At 52.1% G+C, this 21,824-nt stretch overlaps 1 protein-coding gene across 5 annotated transcripts in view; it reads right to left on the bottom strand.

The window, feature by feature from the left end:
• Positions 1-146: 146 nt before the first annotated feature.
• Positions 147-21,824, bottom strand: part of lrrk1 (leucine-rich repeat kinase 1) — a 33,992-nt gene continuing 12,314 nt past the window's right edge. For 3 of the 5 annotated variants that reach the window (XM_061757490.1, XM_061757508.1, XM_061757499.1), the window contains 28 exons: positions 21,623-21,760; positions 20,891-21,003; positions 19,446-19,721; positions 18,418-18,530; positions 15,349-15,575; positions 14,376-14,543; positions 13,088-13,260; positions 12,882-13,002; positions 11,691-11,850; positions 10,995-11,173; positions 10,835-10,932; positions 10,518-10,689; positions 9,054-9,220; positions 8,353-8,492; positions 7,384-7,642; positions 6,973-7,142; positions 6,579-6,776; positions 6,359-6,498; positions 6,055-6,192; positions 5,024-5,215; positions 4,555-4,706; positions 4,101-4,218; positions 3,914-4,018; positions 3,606-3,776; positions 3,294-3,508; positions 1,870-2,214; positions 1,696-1,797; positions 147-585 (listed from right to left, as the gene is read on the bottom strand). In XM_061757490.1, the coding sequence (XP_061613474.1) occupies positions 402-585; positions 1,696-1,797; positions 1,870-2,214; positions 3,294-3,508; positions 3,606-3,776; positions 3,914-4,018; positions 4,101-4,218; positions 4,555-4,706; positions 5,024-5,215; positions 6,055-6,192; positions 6,359-6,498; positions 6,579-6,776; positions 6,973-7,142; positions 7,384-7,642; positions 8,353-8,492; positions 9,054-9,220; positions 10,518-10,689; positions 10,835-10,932; positions 10,995-11,173; positions 11,691-11,850; positions 12,882-13,002; positions 13,088-13,260; positions 14,376-14,543; positions 15,349-15,575; positions 18,418-18,530; positions 19,446-19,721; positions 20,891-21,003; positions 21,623-21,760 (4,734 nt within the window). In that variant the 3' untranslated portion in view covers positions 147-401. The remainder of the gene's footprint in view (positions 586-1,695; positions 1,798-1,869; positions 2,215-3,293; positions 3,509-3,605; positions 3,777-3,913; positions 4,019-4,100; positions 4,219-4,554; positions 4,707-5,023; positions 5,216-6,054; positions 6,193-6,358; positions 6,499-6,578; positions 6,777-6,972; positions 7,143-7,383; positions 7,643-8,352; positions 8,493-9,053; positions 9,221-10,517; positions 10,690-10,834; positions 10,933-10,994; positions 11,174-11,690; positions 11,851-12,881; positions 13,003-13,087; positions 13,261-14,375; positions 14,544-15,348; positions 15,576-18,417; positions 18,531-19,445; positions 19,722-20,890; positions 21,004-21,622; positions 21,761-21,824) is intronic. The other 2 variants (XM_061757519.1, XM_061757528.1) reach the window with 2 other exon arrangements.

The raw sequence follows: 21,824 nt of genomic DNA, 5'->3' as shown, positions 1-21,824 counted from the left end.
ATCCAAAAGAGGAATTGTACTGGACTGGCTCACTTGCGCTACAAGACGCTTGCGATCGTGACATTGGACAAAGAATTCAGATATGAGAATTGTTGGAAGTGAAAGCGTTTGGTTACGCCGAATATAAAAAGTCACAAGAATTCCGCTCAGAAGGCAAATTGTCCACGATGCACTTTAACAGTCCCAAGTACGCACGTACAATTCAAGGCCGTAAAAGACGATTTCCAAGAGTTTGTACATGGCGTTAGCATGATAGCGCTGTCCCAAACACGCTTTCATGACGGTAAAGGAATTGACTTGGAATCGGAAAATGTTGACGCTAACGCGACAATATGAGTTCAGGATAGGCGGGAACGTATCGCAATCCGGTCGGGTTCGGGTCGCCTCTTCCCGACGGGCTACTACCGGCGGCGCCGCACGCCGCCGTCCAAGCGGGCCAGGTCCTCGGCACTGCGGTAGAACACGTCCAGGCGCGCCGCGTCCCAGGCGCGCCACACGCACACGCTGACGCCGGACGACGAGGGCACGCCCCGGAAGCCGCACACCACCGCGTCCTTGCCCACGAGCCCCGCCTCCACCGGCGTCCTGACAGGAAGTAGACGGAAAGGAGAGAACGCCTTCAACTGCTGGGAACTGACAAAACTCCAAAGCGGACTGAAGATCCGTCACGTTCGACAGTCCGCGTACATCTTGGGGTTCTGATACCTTAGCGCATAGACGTCAAACTCGGGCCCGGGGGCCAGATATGGCCCACCGTGCAATTATATTTGGTCCGCAAGACCGTATCCAATGTGTATTAGAGCTGGCCCGCCAGTATATAGCACATGCACCACTAATATTACAAATCCCGGAATGCTTTGCTAGCGCGTTAGCCCATCGGTCTAGACCGGCGAGCCTTTTCTGTCGCGGTCGTTAGCAACTATGCTACCGGTCTCCTCGGGCAAATGTGCACTTCCCCTTCCCCAAAATGGCCAAACGAAAGATGGAAAAGGGTTCACTTCCAAGGCAGGCGGGAGGCACATCGTCTGTTCACCAAAGTCAAGTTTGTCGTGCGCGGAGGACTAGAACATCGTTGAATTGATGGGCTGTTTATGCCCTTTATCAACTCCGAGGCAGGGACTGTTACTAGTTTGAAGTTTGGATTTTTATTGAAGGACATTCTTATTTTTTGTTAGTTGGAGCTCGATAAATGGAAGATGGGGAGAGAAGAGTTCGGGTTATCTATTTGAATACAAAACAACAACCAAATAGCGCTCGTGTCTTTTATCGCAAATTTGATTTCTCACGTGTTTCGAATATTCAAGATTGTTGGAGTTTGACATCCTTGCCTCTTGTCGTACTTTTGGTGTCATTGCTCCTTTTTCTGGGGCTTGTGCTACTCTTGGCCAGGTTCGACTTCCATTTTAGCTGCTTTTTGAGGTGGCTATATTAGGTCCACTACCACTAACAGGTTCTAGAACCTTTGTTCTTGTTCAGAAGCCTCGAGAACCAAAAGTACCCACTACCTCTCGAACATTTAGAAGCAATCAGGCACTTGGAGTACCTGTCAAAAAGTACCACTACCGGTAAATGTGTGGTTCTGGTGCTTTTTGTGGCTCTGGTAGGTTTTTATGCTTCTGGTACTTTCTGTGGTTTTTGACCGTTTCTCGAACTCGACGCCAGGCTCTCGGTTCTTAGTTGACAAAGCGGACTGACCCCAAGGCGTGTTCCGAAGGAGGGCGTAGTACGGCGCCGACCCGACCCCTCGTTTGCTCGCCGTGCGGCTCGACGTGGATCAGCAGGACGTCTCCGCCGCGCCTGGCGAGGAAATCTTCAATTGACACACGGGCGGATCGCTCGATGGCGTGCGTGCGTGCGTGCGTTGGCTACCTGAAGACCCAAAGGATGTCGTTCACCATCAGAAGCTTGAGGGCCCGCAGAGACGGCGGCGAGGACTCTGCGGCGCCGCACCGTCCGTCTTCGGCGTCCTCCCGCTCCAAAGACGGCTGCGCGACGCCGACGTCGGCGTTCTCCTCCGACGACGCGGAACCGTCCGTCGGCGAATCCCGGTGTCGGACGATCTGAGTCCCCGCCTCCTCGCTGTCGGCCACCGTCACGGCGCCGTCGGCGAGCTCGGCTTCCTCCTCCTCCTCCTCCTCCTCCTCCACGTCGGCGCCGAGCGCCGTGGGACGGCGGATCGGGAAGACGTCGCGGAGAGGACTGCGGTCGCCGCAGCTGAGGAGCGAGACGATCAGAAGTGGCATTAGAAGCGGGACTTTTTGCCGGACTTATTCTCGAATCTTCCAGCGGGTTCTGGGTTATTTCCAGGTCCGATTTTGTGATTTTGGTACTTTTTGCGGTTCTGATACTTTGGGTCTCGACGGCTTCTCGGCCACATTGATCCCAATTTTAGAAAATTCATTCATTCGTTTCATGGAATTACAATTGCACATTTTTTTCCAATACTTTGGTACAAATCCTTCCAAGCGCGTTTGGAAAAACGTTTGCCTTTAATTGATTCGGATCTTGTTGCAGATCAGACGAGCAATGTGAAGTTTTTGGAGCAAAAACGGGCCCAATTGAAACTGGATTACGAGTCAAAGCTTCCAGGTCCCGGTGGAACCTGCATCGGACTTGTAGGCAACAACTTGTTACGATCGCGGAATCCTTCGAAATTTCCACATCAATGTTTGCCCGTCCTGCGCTTCGTCCGGACGACGCGACGGTTCGGGCACGGACGCGCAGTAGCGCCAGAGAAGATCGTCATCGATCCGGGTCAGGGCGTCGACTCCGTGGGCGAGCGGGCTTCTGCGGTTCACGCCACAAGGGTTAGCTAGGACGCGCTAGTAGCCGGTGGTGTTTGTGTGGAAGACTCAAGTACCTGCAGTGACCCGGTGGGACCCGGTCGCTGAAGTGGCTTCTGTGTGAAGTCGGCCAAGAATGGCCCAGAAAACCGCGTGGGCAGATGGACGCAAAGAAACGATTTCAAGACGAAGAAGAAAATGTGCGGCTTTCTTTTTCAGGTTCTTTCATTCCGATCCTTTTGTGATCGTGATAAGTTGCGAGCGGTTCTAGCAGTTTGTGACAAGTTGTAGCTTCTTTTGGGGGTTCTGGCACTTTTGGACATGTTGTGTACATGTTTCTAAAAGGTTGTGGTTTTTTGTTTTTGGGGTTGAGGTGCTTTTGTGTTCCTGGGACTTTTTCTCCTTTCTCTGAAAAGTTGTGTTCGTGTGTCTGGTCACTTTGGCCTTTTTGCCGGTCCTTCAAAACCTTTTTTTTTGGTCAACGTGCGAGCGAGCGAGCGAGCAACTGACGTGTACTTGGCGCACAACTCGAACGATGCGGCGTGGAAGAGTACGAGCGTGTCGGTGACGTCATCCAGGGTCCACACGGACTCCTCCCCCCGCACGCCGAAGCCCGTCGCCATGGAGACCACCGAGGACGGAAAGACGTACGGGTCCAGTCTGCGGACCGGGGACAGGCTGGCGCGGTCCACCACCAGCACGCCGGGACCGCTGGACAGCCACAGCTGGACGGGGCGGACCGAGGAAGAGGAAGGTGAGGAAGGTGGCGAGGAAAGTGAGCAGGGAAAAGGCGAGGGAGACGACGACACGCGTTTTTCCGACCTGTCGTCCGCAGCCAATGAGAAGCATGCAGGTGACGGGGGCGGGCCTCTGCCCGGGGTCGCCGGCAATCAAAGCCGAGGGGGCGTGGTCCTCCACGGGAAGCCCCGCCTCCTCCGCGCCGTACAGCGCCACCTGGCCGTCCGACGTGCCCGCGAACACACCGCACGCGCCCTGCACGCACGCGAGTGACACGGTCGCACACGTATTACATCATTGCAAACATACGACATCATCGCTGAAGTCATTCCAACGATGCCGCCGCGTGCGCGTGCGCGTGAGCGTGCGTGTGTGCGTGCGTGATTGCTGACCGGGAGTTTGAGGAAGCAGGTGATGACGGCAGGACACGACAAATGTTTGTGAGGTCGCGTAAGAGGACACATGTCCTTCAGGACGTACACCAGCACTTCCTGTTCCTGTCACATGACCACCGCCAACAACCAATCGTCACACACATGGCAAGCGGTAGTAGGCGTGCGTGCGTGCGTGCATACGTACGTGCGTGGCCAGCCACAGCGTGTTGCCCATCTTCACGTGGCAGCTGACTCTGCTTCCGGGACACGACTTCTTGTTGACCTCCAGCTGACCTTTGTGCACGTTCACAACACTGTAACGCCTGTTGTAGCGCAGCAACAACAACAACACAATAACGACAATAACATTAACACAACAACACTAACAATGACGACAACACGTCACCAACAGCACAACAGAAAATCTGTCCAGTGTTTACACCTCCACTTAGCATGCTAGCATCAATTTGTAAAAGCTAGGTAGCGTAAGAGTGCGTCTGTGACTATTGTATATATATATATATACATATATTTTTTTTGTGTGCGCGTGTTTGTGTACAAATGTGTGTGCATAAGTAAGTTGTGAGTGTGTATCTGTGTTTAAGAATGTGTTGCTGTGTTTGTGTTGCACAGGTCACGTGTCACGGGTGGCGCCCGACCTGTCGGCCGCGTCTCCTTCCCACAAGACGACGTGTTGTCCCCCTGGTGGCGGCAGGAAGAGCTGCGAGTCGGCGCCGCACGGCAACACGTAACGCAGACACGCAAAGCTGGGATCCATCATGCGCCGCACACACTCGGACGCCGTCGGGCGCTAACACGCACGCGCGCAAACCCACGTACCCAACAAATAGACACACACGTAGACACAAACACTCACATACACACAATCACATGTGTACATACACACCGAAATTCACAAACATACATACAAACACATCCACAAACACTCAAATACAGACACACACGAACACAAATAGTTAGAAGTCACACACACACACAAAAACACACAACAGACAAATCAAAATTGACATACCGACACACGCACATTTACACACACACAAGCCATATAAAGACACAATGAGTGTGCGCTCCTTGAAGGACGAGCACCAGGTCAGAGTTGCCGATCACCTTCTCGGGTTTAGTGTCCCAGCACTGCGTCATCAGGCGCTGCAGGAAGTAGAAGCCCACTTCCTGCGGACCCGCCAGCGGCGGACGGACGCCGCGGGCGGCCGCCGTCTTGGGGAGGCGACGGTGGCCCACGGACGGACGGCGGCCCGACAGAAGCTCGTACGTGACCATCGCGTACGAGAACATGTCCACCTCCACGCACACGCAAACACACACACACTCGACTGTGTAAATCATCATTGTGACAATGAAACGCTTCAAATCTTTCAAAATAGATGCGTAGCTATTTTGGGATGAGCAGGATAAACGGTATCCGCAAACCCAAGAGGTGAAAACTTCCCGTTATATTGCGAATGTCCAGATCTTCTCTATCTGACGGCGTCAGTTGCGCCACTTCAAAAGAAAGGCCTGACGTTCATGTCCAATGCATTATGGGTGGGGTTTTTTTTTTTTTTTTTTTTTTCAGTCGGCCCCCGCTGGCGACGTCCAGCGGGTTGCCGCGGTGCGAGCGCCCGTCGCGGCGGCCGGCCTGACTGGAGGCAGAGGTTAATGACGCGATGGTTCGAACCCAAACTGGCTGGAATATTGTCTAAAACCTAATAAACCTAAAACTACAACGCCTAAAAAAACGCCTCAGTCGAAACACGGCGGCGTGCTCTCTCACGAGTTCAATCGCTAGTTTTCAAATAATCACATCTGTCTTTTCATTTGTCGGAATAGTAAGGATTCGATTGTGATTCGCTAATCGTTTGTCACTGTCAATACGAATTGCGATTGGGCTTTTAGGGGGCACTAAGTTTTAGAATCGACGATTCTACCGATCATCACCGAGGACTACAAATGGATTTTGGCATTATTAAACAACAATACAAATATGCATATGAGGTGCAGGTATTCTTTTTGTCACTATCCTTATGTTCCCCGCTGTAGTATCTGTGACTTTGAATGAGTGCGGCTTTAAGGGGCGGGGCCCGGCCTGGTGAGCGACGTGGGATTTAGCCATTTGGTTAGCGTTTGCGCGCGCGCATTACCTTCTCGTCGTAAACGATGCCGGGTCTGACCTCGGGCGCCTGGTACCCCGGCGTCCCCTCCACCCCGAGGGCCCCCTCGTGGAAAGACCGACGACACACGCCGTAGTCGGACAGCTTCACGTTCACCGCGTGCTGCTCCTAGAAAGGCACGCGTCGTGCGTCAATAGACGCGCTGCGAGTCATATCGCACGTCACGTGACACGTAAGCCGTCTTCTGACATGTCTTGCGTCACGTTCGCATGACATGTCATGAAATGTTCACGTCACGTGACGCCTCATAGAACTGACGCAGTGTCGCGCGGACCTGCAGGGACCAGACGAGGATGTTGTCCGACTTGAGGTCGCAGAAGATGACGTTCTTCCTGTGCAGGTAGGTCAGCCCGGCCGCCACTTGATAGGCCATCTTGTAGGTGATCATGTGACCGAGGGGCACGTATCCGCCGCCTGCAAAGAGCGGCGAACGACGTTGAGCGGGGCCCGGCCGGACGGCGCCCCGGCCCCCGACAGTGCCGGACGGCGCCCACCTTGGCGTTTCTCCTCCAGGACGTTGTTGAGGCTGCCGAGCGGCGCCAGCTCCAGCGCCAGGCGCAGCGGGTGTATGGACACGCCCACCAGGGCCACCACGCACGGGTGCCGCAGCGAGTGCAACGCGGCCGCCTCCTGACGGAACTCGGAGAAGCAGCGACACGCCGCCGCCGACTGAAGGCGCTTCATCATCGTGTCTGACCGCACGCGACACCTCGTGTTAAATATCATCAGACGCGTCACGTGGCCCGTGCCGCTTGACATTCCATAAGTCACGTACGCAACGGAACGTAACGAGTCACGTGACACGCAACAAGCCATATATCACACGACCGAACGTGACAAATGACGCGACATGTCGTACAACCGCGTGTTACAAGGGCGTGCGTTGACCTGCGTCTGCGGAGGGCGCATTCTGCCGGCACTTCCGCAGGCGAAAGCGCTTGATGGCGACCGGCCGCTGCCGGTAGCGAGCGCGGTAGACCACGGTGCCGCTGCCGCCCTGACCGATGACGCTGGACTCGTCCTCGGAATATTCCAGATGCTCCTTCTCCAGGAAGAGCCTGAAAAACAACACGCAACGTATGTTATTTGGCGTGTTGTCGTGACGTGATGTCACGCTGAGAGGTGCGTTCATGTGACAAGTATCGCGTGACGCGTCAAGCGCCATGTTTTGTCACGTGACACGACACATAAAACGCTCGAGTTTGGGAGCTCCTCGCTAGTTGTTACTCGTATCCTGCGACGTGACTTTCTACCACGATCAGCAGGCCAAGGCGGCCGATCGGCGCGTGCGCGGGTTACCGTGCGGGGAAGTCGGTCATGAAGAGTTCCGGTACCAGCTCCCGGAGCGGGACCGCGTGCCGGGGGTGTTCGGGACACGCGATGCTGTCGCCCTCCGCCGCGGCCAGCGCGCACTCCTCCACGTCGAACAGGTGAACCCCGCCCCCGTCGCCGTCGTCCGGCGCCCGCGTGCCGCTCTGCTGGAGCCGGGCGGCGCAGAGCGGGCAGGGGGCGTAGCGCTCCAGGAGCGGGGTGCCGTCGCTCTCGCTGGCCGTCAGCGCTGAGTGTCGCAAAGCACATCAACATCAACATGGACATGGACATGGACGACGACGACGACCGCCGCGGGGTGTCCGGACTGCCGCCGGCTCATTTCCAAATCCTCCCGATCAATAACGGTCAATCAATTCATTCCGCTGACATCGGCACGCGTGAGCCATCGAAAGGCCGTCGTCGGCGGAAACATTCCGTGCCAAAATGTCTTTAGCCTTGCGCGTCCCGAATGAAGTTCGATGATTTGTGAAGACGCGTGTGACTTGTTCTCCTAGTTTCCATGACAACTCACACAAATGCATCTTCGCGTGCAAAGACTTTTTTGTTTTGCTTCTCTTACAAACGTCGCTCGAGCCGTCTTTGGCGCCTTGTGGGATCTGCGACGTGGCAGCCATTTTGCATGCACACAGGAGCAGACACGGAGATATGAATGAATTTGTATGAATTTGTCAAAGTGTGACAGTTTTTACCGCTATTACGACGGTCAACGGGTCGTCAACTGTGCGACTCGCACGGCTGCTATGACGACGTCTTTCGCGGTACGCAATGGATCGATCGTGAGCGACGCTGTGGGATTGCTTTCAGTGCGTGTAAATAAAGAAAGGATTGAAGGTGAAGAACGTCAAAGCGGCTCTCGCGTCCGTCCACCTTTCCGCGGGCGGGCCCGGCACACGAAAGTCCGGACACCCCCCCCCGAGGGGGAGCCGACGGACCCACCCGGAAACCACTGCTCCACGAGCGCGTTGACGTGGTCCGTGACGAAGGCCGCGGCCGAGAAGTCCCTGCTCTCCGACCGGCAGACCACCTTGACGCCGCCGCTCTTCTTCTTCTTCCAGTTGACGTCCGTCGATTCCACGCTACGCAATAGAAGAAAAATGGCGCCATTAAGAAACGTTCTTCCAACTTCAAACGAGAGTCAGTGGCAAGAGCCAAATCAGCTCCCAAATCTTAACGCCGGAAGATTCGTTGCCAGGAGGCGCCGTGAGAACAAACAAACAAATCTTCTACCCAACACAAGTCGACTTACTTGTTCTGCCGCTTATGTTTAAACCTCTTCTTCAGACTCACTTTTAGCGTATCGAAAGCAGTTTTACTAGCGAACAAAAACGCGAGAGAAGAAGAGGGCGATAACCGAAGGCAACCGGAGGCGCACGTCGGCCGTGTTTGCCCTTCGCCGATGTTGACTTTGTTCAACAATTTTGTCTTACGTTTACTGGATTTCATTGTTGTCGCTTCACTGCTGCGTCTCTACTGCCGACGAATCAACCCTCTTTGTCGCCATCTTTGGCGCGGCGGGCGTGTCCCACGTGTGTCAATGAAACGTGCAACAATGCAGGCGCGAGGAAGAAGGACAAACGGGAGAATACGGCCCGACAGAGGTTTTTGAGGACTTTTCCGTCTCCCTGGCCTGACCTGACCTGAGGTAACCTCCTTCGAAGGTGACCAGCAGCCCCTCTCTCCAGTAGACCGTCTGACGGCGGCGCACTCGGAAAGTGCTGCAGCGGTTCTTCGGTCCGCTTCCTCCCAAGTTGTAGAACGACGTCCGGGCGCGGCGAGGGCCAGCGCCGCGTTTGGCATCTGACGACTTTGACAAACGTATCAGAAACGTCAGCAACGCACGCGGAGAAAACTGCTTGGGGTGGAAGAACACCAAAGCTGAAAAAGAAAACTCAGGTGAATTATGTCACGTGACGCCTTAGTTGACATATTAATGTCACAAGATGTCATGTTGACGATCAAGGTTCGATGTTTTGGAGACAAAGTTCGAGAGAGCAGACTTGGATATATATACATGTATGTATATATATATATATATATATATATATATATATATATATGTGTTTTGTTTTTTGGGTGTGAAATTGAAGTTGTATTGGTTTTGTTCTTTTAACAATGATTTAGTGTGCCACTGATGCATGGTTCATTTGGTGCATGACCTGGATGACTGAGAATCTACGCAGACAAAACATTGACCTGTTTTGAGTTTCAAATAAACAATATTTGATTTTTCAAATTAGGAAGGGTTCCGTGAACTGCACATGAAACTGGCGGCGTTCCGTACCTCCAACAATGTTAAGAACCACTGATATAGATATAGATAGATGAACAAATTCACAGAATTTTGACAATAGTAAATGCTCCATAAAAAAGTTTAAAGTGTTCAAAAGTCAAATGTTCTTTTGTGTTCAAAAGTATCACCGTCGAACACTTTCGAAATCTCCCCCCAAAAAAAACAATAGATTACAACACAAGGTCGAGGTCATATTTGGAAAAAGATGTCATGTTTGAGACTAAGGCAGAATGGCACATGACCAGAGAGAGCCAATCACAAGCGTCAGCTTTAGAAGTGATTTGAAAAAAAATCTGCTTTTTTTCCAAATGTAACTAAAATTGTAATCATGGAAATGTCATTTAATGAGACATTTTCTCCCAGCCCAGTCATGTAATGGATTACAATGACGACAATCTTTTGTCGCCTAAATAAGTGTCACGTGACATACGTCATCTGTCATGTGACAGAGGTCACGCGGTCGCGTCCTGTGAAATAGCGCGCGCCGTCAGACATACATCACGTGTCGTGTGCCGCGTCATTTGACGTGTTGTGACACGTCACCGGTAGGCGTCACGCGACGCGTCAGGTCTGCGCCACAAAGAACGACGGCGCGAAGAAAACTGTTCGGAGCGGAAAAATAAAGCTGAAAAAGAGAACTCGGGATTTGTAGCGTAAAGTGTAATGTCCTTTTGGTATGGTTCCGGAATCGGGGGCACGAAAGCGAGGGTATCGGTACGGGAAAATTTGGGATGGATAGCGAGCGAGCCCTAAAGCGCACGTGACAGCGACAGGAAACGCGCTGAAAGGCGGCGAAAGACTGCGTGCGTACCTGCAGGTCCATGTCAGTCAGACTGATGAGCATCCTGGCGATGAAGCGTTCCCAGAATCCGACCGGCACGAAGCTCATCTTGAAGAGTCGCTCTAGCGTGTTGGCGCTCGGCTGCCGGAAGCAGTGGATGTCCACGCCGGGCTTGGCGGGCAGCAGGTGAGGCAGCAGGTAGCTGAGGCCGCGCAAAAGACGCGTACGACCCGTCACATACTACGACAGCGAGTCACACGTCCTACGTCCTCACCCAGCGGTTCGGAACCACTATTCTAGCGTCTGTTCTCGAAGCCGTCCCGATACTTTCGACCGGAGGTAGTTACCTGTTGTTGGCGACGGGAAGTGCGATCTCAAACTTGGCGAGGAACTGGAAGTACTGCTCCTCAGTGTCGCGGGTGAATCCGGTCCCGACCAGCAGCATCTGGAGCACAGATGGCACCGTCACCGCCTGCCCGCCCACGCGCCGCTTCCTGTCCGTCTCACCCGGAGGTCTTGGGCCCGGATGACGCCGTTTCTGGCCAGGGAGCGCGAGGACTCCAGGCGCACGATCCTCTGCAGGCACTCGGCCAGCCACTCGGGACACAGGAAGTAGAGCGTGCACAGGCCGCGGCTGGTGTCCGGGAAGTGGAGCAGCGTGCCCGTCTCCATCAGGAACTTGACGGCTGGACCGGGACGAATTTCTGGTTTGAATTATCGTTGCCAAAGTTATGACTATGATTGTTTTCATCAATGACGGTTGTTCCAAGTCATTGTGCATCTTGGGAAAAAGATTTGGAGCTATTTCCTATGGCTGACCCTGCATTTTTGAGAACTCGAATCACCTCGACATAAGCACAACTACGCCACATTTCTAACCTGTCGACACATTCGTCCATCCATTTTCTGAGCCGATCCCAGCTATCATCGGGCAGGAGGCGGGGTACGCCCTGAACTGGTCGCCAGCCAATCCCAGGCCACATACAAACTAACAACCATTCGCACTCACATTCACACCTGCGGGCAATTTAGAGACGCCAATCGATGTACTATGCATGTTTTTGGGGTGTGGGCTCCACACGTCAAACAGGTCAACCAATATTTTTGACTCAAAGCAAAATAGAAGCCCTGGATTGTGCCAATCACGGCGGCGGGGTACCAGAAGAGCGGCGCTAAACACGACGCCCGCCCGCGGGTACGCACCGGACGGCAGGTCATCGTAGTCCGCGATGTCGCTTCCCGCGTGGCGCTCCGCCATGCTCTCCAGCTGAGCCTGCGTCAGGAACTGAACTTCCTCCTCGGCGTGACGTCTTCGCTTCTCGGCGGCCGCCGCCTCCTGCAGCGTCACGTAGCTGCGAGGGATCTGAGCGGGCCGGATCGTCGGGTTACTCTCGCGCCACCGCTCGACACGCGCGTCACGGATAAGCCGCTCGCCGGTCCGATACCGGTCGCGCTAGCCACAATGGGACGAGTCGCATACAAGCTAATACTAGGAATTTGACACGTGCAAGTGGCGTACTCGTCGGACGCTAGTCATGAACTCGCCAGCTAAAAGTCACGTTAGAGTCACATACAAGTTCCATATTGTACGAGGCATAGATCTGTCTGAATTAAGCGGTCTCGCGTCGCTATTTGCCAGTCAACATTCAGCGTCTTCACTGAAAAGCAAAACTGCCAATCGCGGATGGTTCGATGCGCTCGACGGACGCGATGACGTCCGCGCAAGTGAAGCGCGGGAAGGGTAAAGCTGAATCCGTACGAAAAATGCGAGCGCAAAAAGACGGAAAACGGCAAAAGCGTCGGAGCATTTGATAGTGAAACGCAAGGCGAGCAGCTGCGACGTGGAAGGTGGGAACACGGACCCGGACTCAAACGAGTACGACGGCTGCACGCACCGCACTATGTACGAGCCGCCGAACGCTTTCTCCGTCGACAAGCGAAGGCTCGTATCGCCGTCGGCGATTTGGCAAGCGATCCAGAGCGAGCGCTGCCGCCGTTCATTGTCGACGTCGCGGCCGGTGAGCGCGCGAGGTGCGTTCGGCGACACTGAGCGAATGGGAGCGAACGTGTTCTTTATGCGGTTACGCAGTACATCATCGGGAAAAACGGATCGCTCGGAAAATGATTGGCATCAGAATGCTTTCGAAGGCAAAGAGCTGCTAGGAAGGCAAAGGCGTCAATGTCCTTTCACCATCGTTCCGTGTTGCGTGTTTTTGTTTGCACAATCAGGACAAAAGCTTTTGAGCTTTGCTACAAGTCACATAAAGTCAAGTCATAAACATAAACATGTCGCATACAAGTTCAATACCGGAAGGCATGTATGTACAAGTGTTTGTCGCAGAGAAGTCACAGCTCGGTCAGATAGTAGTGCAACGCGACACGTTGAGGACTCACCATCCTGCCCAGCAGCTTTCCTCCGCAGGCTGAGGCGCGGCCGTCCTTCATGGAGAGCGCCACCTGCCGGATGAGCTTCTTCAGGCCGTCCACGCCCTCCAACGTCTTACACGACACCTCGCTGGCACACGCGCACCGAACGCAAGCGCGTTAGAACCGTCGGCGCTTGGCGTGGGGTTAGCACGCCCGCGTGCGCGCGCACTGACCGCAGATGTCCGAAGGCGACGTCGGGGTACCCGCCGGCACGGGCGCCCGAGGGCGTGCGGCACAGCGCCAGGATGTAAGCCCTCAGCGTGGCGAGCCGCTCCGTGCGGAACTTGGTGTCGATCAGATCCAGATGGGTTCCGACCACCACGACCGCAGAGTTGGGCGCCCGGGCCTTGTCACACACACACAAACACACACACACACACACACACACACAAATGAATGGGCAGCAGCTGGGTCGGGTAAGGTCAAGCGACGCGGCGCCCGATATCGTGAGCGCGTCACTCTGGAGTGCCGTTGGAACGCGCGGTGAGTATTTATTAGCGCCGCGACCATTCATTCGTTATATCGTTTTCTATTCCCGCACAATCCATTTTGCATCCGCACAGTTTCAGACAGCAAAATAAAAGCTGCTATTTCTCAGATGGGAATCAATATGTATGAATTTGTCAAACTATGGCGTGTCTTTACCGTTTTTACGATTGATATGGGTGTTGAATTGATTTTGTGTCCTTGATGTAAAATTTAAATTTAAATAGATTTTTTCAATAACCAGCAGTGGGCGTGCCTAATTGAAAGTGTTGTCTAGAATCTCCTGCTAATATTAGCATATTTTGACATTTTCTGAGCGGTTTCATGGTTTTTATTTGACAGTTTTCACCCTGTCCCTAGCACAGGGTTTGGATATATATCTTTCTACGAAAATAAAAATGCTCAAATTCCTTACAATATAATAGAATGAATGATTCCTCATCATATATACAAAACATTTCAAATTCTGTCTTTTATTTTGACTAAAATATGTCTGTCCCTTAAAGTTGCTGTCATTACCGCCACATTGAGTTCATTCCAAATGGGATTCTTTAATTCCCCGTGTCTTTTCGTCTGCTCACTCAAGCACGTGCTTGGGCAGAGAGAACTCAGACATTTGGATAACTGGAAGAGGAAGTTTATCTCCTCAGTTGTACCCTTAAGCCACATCATATTTGCATCGCATGTCATCAATAATGTGGTACAGGACTAGCTAGCTAAAAGAAAACTCTACCAGCATAGCACAGCTAGCTAAAAACTTTGAAAGGTCATTATCGTCACATGTCGTCACATGGGCAAACACAAGCTCGTCCGGAGCTCTTTCTGTCTTTCCCGTTGCGCACGTTACCCGGGATGCCCAAAATTTGAAATCATCACTAACTTTTCGAAAAGAGGACTTTCAGCCGGAATTATGACGTTATAAATGATCATCGTTACTGATCAAATGATATGAAAAGGAGCCGCTTAGCGGCGCACCTCGATGTTGAGCAGCCACGTCTGCAGGCTGGCGACGGCCTCCTCGCCCAGCGTCAGGTTCCACGTGAGCACGTAGAGGGCGCTGTCCGTGAAGAAACATTGCGTGAGGGCCGACATGCTGGACGGGCCGCCGACGTCCCACACGTTCAACGCCAACGACGAGTTCCTCTGACACCACACGACGGCGACAACACGCACACTAGTTACTTACATGCTAGTCACGTCAAAGGACACTGCTCAGACTAGTTAAATACAAGCCACATACTAGCGACAGTCTAGTCATATACTCGTCCACAGGTGTGAAAAGGGTGACCCGGGGGCCAGATCCGGCCCGCCACATCGTTATATATGGCCCGCGAAAGCAAATCATGTGCGTCGACTTCATGTTTTTTTGCGAAAATATCAAAATTGTTATTTGTCGTCTATTGTAATAACGGTGAGACATTGCAAGCGTTTTTTGGTAACCAATCCCCCTTTGAAAAGAAATGTAATAGTTGAAAAAACGGTTTTTTTTTTTAAGTTTTTTGACTTCAAAACTAGTTATTCATCAATTTGTTGTGTTTTTGTAATTATATGAGGCGATAATTCATTTAAATGGGTTCACAGTCCTAACGGCCTTCCGAGGGAAGTCGTAACTACGATACGGCCCGTGACAAAAAGGAGTTCGCCAACCCTGTACTCGTCGGACACGGGTCATTCCAGTAAAACTGAGTACCATTCACAAGTCTCATACAAGTGTCATAGTCACATACTAGTCATCTACAGGTCATACTAGTTAGACACTGGTCATAGCAGTTAAATAATGCCGATTTCCCCATTGTGGGACGAATAAAGGTTTATCTTAAGCAGAGTACAAATGACGAGTCACATACAAGTGTCATTGTAGTCCCATACTGGTTATACAAGTCACATTAAATTTCGATACTCGTCCCGCACAGCAGCGAGGTGAACTGAGTATTGGAAGTGTTCTGACGTTGTTCTTTCCGGCAGCGTTGCTGCTGCACTCCATCTCCCAGGTGGATGTCGAAACGCTGCATTCGGCGGCCGGCGTGAACGGCGGCGACGCTTTCCCCGTCTGCAGCGCCCTCAGGAGGGAAGACTTGCCCTGGCGCGGCGGACCGATCAGCAGCATCTTCAGCAGGCGACACGGCATCGCCCTGCGAAGGTGCGCGCGCAGGAAGGCCAGCACCGACGGTGAACCTGACCGCCGCCAACAAATAATTATTGTACCATGGTCAGGCTTTCCATTCGCTTGATGGCAAAGTTGAAAACAGTTCGACACATGATAGCTAACTTGCAATTAGGAGCTAAACGACCTGAGAGTGTTTGGAGACCACGCTAAGGTGATGATCGTCGAGTTGACTTCGACTAATCGATGGCTTTGTTTGCATTTTATCAGTTGTTGACTCACGGCTGTGAAACTGTTTGCCTTGAGCTTCCGAATACAAGCTCGCTCTCTCCCCGAGGTCACTCGCCCTACCGCCCAACTCCATCATCCAATGACAGTCAGACACTCAATCAATCACATTGAGACACGCTCATCCAATCGAGTATGTACTGTATAATACGCACCATCGATTTGCTGCTACCCAGGCTCAAAAAAGTCTTCTTTCTTCTTTTCCTTTGGGTTTTGTCCCCTTAGGGGTCGCCACAGCCCGTCCTCCTTTTCCATGTCAGCCTATCTCCCGCATGCTCCTCTCCAACACCAACTGCCCTCATGTCTTCCCTCACGACATCCCTCAACCTTCTCTTTGCTCTTCCTCTCGCTCTCTCGCCTGGCAGCTCCATCTTCATCATCCTTCTAGCAATATACTCACTAGTTCTCCTCTGGACGTGTCCAAACCATCCACGTCTGCTCTCTCTAACTCTGTCTCCAAAACATCGAACCTTGGCTGTCCCTCTGATGAGCTCCTTTCTAATTTTATGCCACCTGGTCACTCCGAGAGCGAACCTCTCCATCTTCATTTCCAGCACCTCCAGCTCTGCTTCCTGTGGTGTCTTCAGTGCCACCGTCTCTAATCCGTCCATCGTGGCCGCCCTCACCACTGTCTTCTATACTTTGCCCTTCATCCTAGCAGAGACTCTTCTGTCACATAACACACCTGACGCCTTCCTCCACCCGTTCCAACCTGCTTGGACCCGTTTCTTCACTTCCTGACCACACGCACCATTGCTCTGGACGGTTGACCCCAAGTATCTAAAGTCCTCCACCATTGCCATCTCTTCTCCCTGCAGCCTCGCTCTTCCCCCACCACCCCTCTCCTTCATGCACATATATTCTGTCTTACTTCGGCTAATCTTCATTCCTCTTCTTTCCAGCGCATGCCTCCATCTTTCTTACTGCTCCTCCAGCTGCTCCCTGCTTTCACTGCAGATCTGCAAACATCACGGTCCACGGGGATTCCAGTCTCACATCATCTGCCAGCCTATCCATCACCACTGCATTTTCTCTACCGCTTTATCCTCACCAGGGTCGGGGGCGTGCTGGCGCCTATCCCAGCTATCTTCGGGCGAGAGGCGGGGTACACCCTGAACTGGTCGCCAGCCAATCAGGTGGAAATAAATGAATGTAATTTTATGTAAGTTTCTAATGCAGGTCAGTGCTTTTGATAAGAGTTAGGCCAGCAGAGAAGGGTCTGAAGCCCCCCACTGCACGTCTCTGGGCTCTGGACCACTCCCGCGATGTGGTTTCCATCTTTTTTTTGTTTGTTTGTTTGTTTTTACATATTAAAGCTGTATAAATGTCCTGGAGCCGTCACGTTATCGTGGTGGAGGGGTTTGCGGGGTTTGCGTGTGCCAATGATCTGAGGAGTTAAGTTGTCTGGGGCTTCATCCCCCTGGCAAAGTCACCGATGGCAAACAGGTCCTAGGTGAGGGACTAGACAAAGCACGGCTAAAAGACCCCCTATAACGAGTAAAATGATTGAACCACGATTTCCCCTTTCCCGGATGCGGGTCACCGGGGCCGCCCTCTGGAGCCAGGCCCGGAGGTGGGGCGTGAAGGCGAGCGCCTGGTGGCCATAGCCCGGCTTCCCCTTCCCATGGGCTCGGCACATGTGGGAGGGGCCAAAGGAGGGGAACTTGGTGGTCCGATTCCCGGCTACAGAAGTTGGCTGTAGGGACGTAGAATGTCACCTCTCTGGCAGGGAAAGAGCCCGAGCTGATTTGCGACGTTAAGAAGTTCTGACTAGATTTAGTCAGGCTCACTTCCGCACACAGCTTGGGCTCTGGTGCCAGTCCCCTTGAGATTTGTTGGACTCTTTTCCACTCCGGAGTTGCCTACGGTGGGTGAGATGCGCCCAGCTGGTGTGGGCATACTTATTGCGCCCCCCGACTCGATGCCTGTAAGTTGGGGTTTACCGCGGCGGACGAGAGGGTAGCCTCCCTCCGCCTTCGGGTGGATGGGACGGGTCCTGACTGTTGTTTGTGCCTATGCACCAAACAGCAGTTCAAAATACAAACCCTTTTTGGAGTCCTTGGAGGGGGTGCTGGAGAGTACTCCCGCTGGGGACTCCATTGTTCTGCTGGTGGACTTCAACGCTCACGTGGGCAATGACAGTGAGACCCGGAGGGGCGTGCTCGGGAGGAACGGCCCCTGCCGACCAGAACCCGACTGGTGTTCTGTGATTGGACTTCAGTGCTCTTCATAGATTGTCCATAACTAAGCCCATGTTCAGACATAAGGGTGCCCACATGTGCACTTGGCACCAGGACACCCTAGGGCGCCGTTTGTTGATTGACTATGCGGTCGTGCCACTCTCCATTTTTTCCCCTCATTTTTCTTACTCCTAGTGTATAACACATTCTATCGACTTTTGATGACTTTTTTAGGAGACAAATGTGTATTATACACGAGAAATTACAGTAATTAGAGTGGACTCGACTATCATCACCTTCGCGTCATCTGCAAAAAAATCTGTGTTGTTCAAGCCTGAAATAATAAATCTTTCGTAAACACTGGTTGCAGATTAGCAAGGGGTCCATTTGAAATTTGGAGAACTTTCTTGTATACAGCGCTCGATTTGTTTTTCCACATGTATACCTTCTCTCCTGACTTCTTGAGGCACGTTGCTGATGTTGAGGTTTTCGATGTCCAGCTGCCACAGGTTGCTCAGTCCAGCAAGTTCTGATGGGAGCTCCCGGATGCCAGGGTTACTGCTCCCTCACAACACACACACATGCACGCACACGCGCACACACACACACACACAGAGTGAACCGTGTTTGGCATCTAAATTCATTTGAACAACTCAACAGAACCGTGGCGCCGTCACAGACGATCCTTTGTGTTTGAGGTTGCGGCAGGATGGAGCGGAAGAGTCCGATTGGCATCTTATGAAACAAACAACTGGATCAAAAGAACCCAGCAGCACCGACTGCTCCAATGACATTTCTATCCCTGTCTCGCATTTATTAACAATTAACAAGCTTCTCATTTGTGGATTCAAGTCTGAGAAACATTCACGTATTTACTCCAATGTAAGTAAATAGTGAGCGTCGAGGTAGGTTGTATTTTAACTTCTTGGTGGGTCCTAGTTAAAGTCTAATTGGCTCTAGGTGGGCTCTAAATTTGTTCAGGGTAGCTTTGAGGTGGGCTTTAAGTGTTTGTAGTTGGCTTCTTGGCTAGTTCTAGCTGGTCCTAGGTGGGATGCCATTGAGTTCTGTGGTCTGGCTGAATTCTAGGTGGCTTCTTGTTAAGTTTCAGGTGAGTTTTAGTGGGCTTCTAGGTCAGTTTTTGTTGGGTTCTAGGTGGGCTCTTTTTAAGTTTCAGATGAGTTTTAGTTGGCTTACAGGTCAAGGTGTGACTGAGGAAGGTTCTAGGTGAGTTTGATGGGTTCTAGTGTAGTTCTAGGTAGGTTGCTTTATTATCTGAATGGGGTTTTGTAAATTCTAGGTGGGTTCTTGTTGAGTCCTAGGTGGGCTCTTAGTGGGATCTGGCAGCGGTGTGGTTGGCTTTCGCTGAGTTCTAGGTATGTTGTAACTGAGTTCTAGTTGGCGTCTAATTGGGTTCTATGTTGGTCTCATGTTTACAGCAGCACGTCTCAATGGCGACCAGCTCACGTGACTCACTTGGCCAGGTAGAGTTCGCTGAGGCAACTCAGAGCGCACACAGAAGGCGGGACGCACTCTAGATGGTTGTTGTTCAAGTACAGAACCTCTAGTGAATCTCGCAGAACCGCCGGGAACTCCACGGGACACCCTGCTCGGGAAGAACCGAGAAGCGGGTCAGTACTCAGCGAAGGTAAGAAAGCGAAAGGTCCTTGATGGGAGATACCTGGATCGGGATCTTTTTTGCTCCATGTGGTCAAGAAGGAAAGTTTTCTGGACTTGGGGCCTTCTTCACTCCTACAGGACACAGGTGGAAGTGCACCTCTCAGTCACGTGACAAATTCCGGAGCAGGACGTACACGACCGCCACAGTTAAGGCCACTTTAGTGGACAGAAGCGGCGGGCTGTGCATTTGCTACTCACCAGAGATACTCATTATCAAACGTATTTATGTGTGCACATCTCCACGGGACTTGCCATTCCAAACCGACTAGACCAAGTTTGTTCAGACCAGCCAATCAGATGAGGGAAAAATGTTGAAAAGTTCTATTTCACTGGGCCGGCGCTAGTCAAGGCCATAGGTTGATTAGATTGAGATGGCAGCACACACAGGCTAACATCCGATTGGGTAAAAACTCTGACATCCACATAATGTGAACCCCGAGTTGATAAAAGTCTTTTTTGCCTCCATCTTGTGGCGCCGATCGCAATTATAAACCTCTGTGGGGTTCGATCTTGGCTCGGTCCCCCAATAGTGGTTGAGTGCAAGCAGTGCAGATAAGAGAAACATTACGAAACGAAGAAAACAGACTGCCGGGAATAAATGTATACAACTGTCAGTATTGGACCTGAACGAGTTCAACGGACCAAGGTTCACAAACTCGTTCATATTGTGGCCGACCGTGAGCTGGACTTAGTTCATTTCTGCCTGATGAACGTTATTGGGAACGCGCTGGTTCTGGCGTCTGTGAGCGGTTTAGGAACGGAAGTTCATTTTCATTCAAGAGCGGCAGGTTTTTTTTCGGCTCTTCCAGGACAAAACTCGGCTGGACACACTAAATACGAGCCTTCGCATGTCGGGGGATCAACGCCGTATTTGGCAACAGTGCCAAATTCATTCATGTTGACATGCGCGAGGTGGATTCAGGGACACTCCGTAAATGGGAGAGAATGTGGTCTTGGTTTGGAAAATTATTATTCATACCACAATGCTTTTGTTAAAACACTGCCCATCCATTCGTCTATTTTCTGTACCACTTACCCTCGTGACGGGTCGCGGGCGTGCTGGCGCCTATCCCAGCTATTTTTGGGCGAGAGGCGGGGTACACCCTGAACTGGTCGCCGGCCAATCGCAGGGCACATAGAAACAAACACCCGCAACCTCAACCTCAGACGTGCTAACTAGTCGGCCACTGTGCCGCCTGACCGCAACATGGGTTTTCAAAATAAAGTCCGCTCGGACGTACTTTCCCAGCAGGTTCCTGGACAGGTCCAGCGTCCTGAGCTGAGAGCAGGTCCACTCGGACGGCGGAGGCAGAGTCCGGATGACATTCCCGCACAATTTCAGCGAAAGCAGAGCCTGGCGGAGGGAAGTCGAGTGAGAGAGAGGGAGGGAGAGAGAGAGAGAGAAAGAGAGAGGCTGGCGTTCTAGTCGGATACATTCATCATAATCAAAGACGTGAAAAGATGCTGGCACCAGATTTAGCAAAAAGATCATTTCCATCTGTTCTACAACACCCGAGCCATGCCGCCCCTGTGGTAGTTGGGGTCTTGGTGAGTTCTAGGTGGGTTTTGAGAGGATTATAAGTGGGTTTTAGCTCATTTCTGGTTATCGTGGGTTCTGGGTGAGCTGCTATGTTTTAGGTGGATTCTAGAGGTGTTATAGTTGTGTTATTTGTTAGTACTAGGTGGGTTGTAGTTGGGTTCTACATGAGTTCCAGTTGGGTTAATGCTGTGGTTTAGTTGGGTTAATCTAGCAGAGTTGCGGTTGGCTTCAGCTGAGTTCTAGGTGAGTTGTAGTTGGGTTCTCGATGACTACTAGGTCTGCGCTCCACGTGGGTTCCAGTTGAGTTTTAGTTGGGTTGTGAGTTCTCACCAATTTCTGGTAATTGTGGGTTCTGTGTCAATTGTTATGTCTTAGGTGAGTTCTAGTTTAGTTGGAATCGCGTTCGACTGCACCGTCGCTCCACAGTCGTTACCTCCAGTCGAAAGAGGCTCGAGGGCAGATGTTCGAGGAGGTTGTCGGAGAAGTCGACGTCGTGCAGGTGATTCTTCCAGAAGACGGAGATGTTGTCCGGTAGACCGCTCATCTTATTGCACGACGCTCTGTACTGGTTCTGAAACCCAAAGAGATAAAGTCATCAATGGTAGGACAGAAGCCCACACTGACTGTGTGAGGAT

This window comes from Phyllopteryx taeniolatus, chromosome 2 (genome assembly GCF_024500385.1).
Source record: "Phyllopteryx taeniolatus isolate TA_2022b chromosome 2, UOR_Ptae_1.2, whole genome shotgun sequence".
NCBI classification, from domain to species: domain Eukaryota; kingdom Metazoa; phylum Chordata; class Actinopteri; order Syngnathiformes; family Syngnathidae; genus Phyllopteryx; species Phyllopteryx taeniolatus.
Note: the sequence above shows the minus strand (reverse complement) of the source record. Positions and strands in the feature narration are given on the sequence as shown.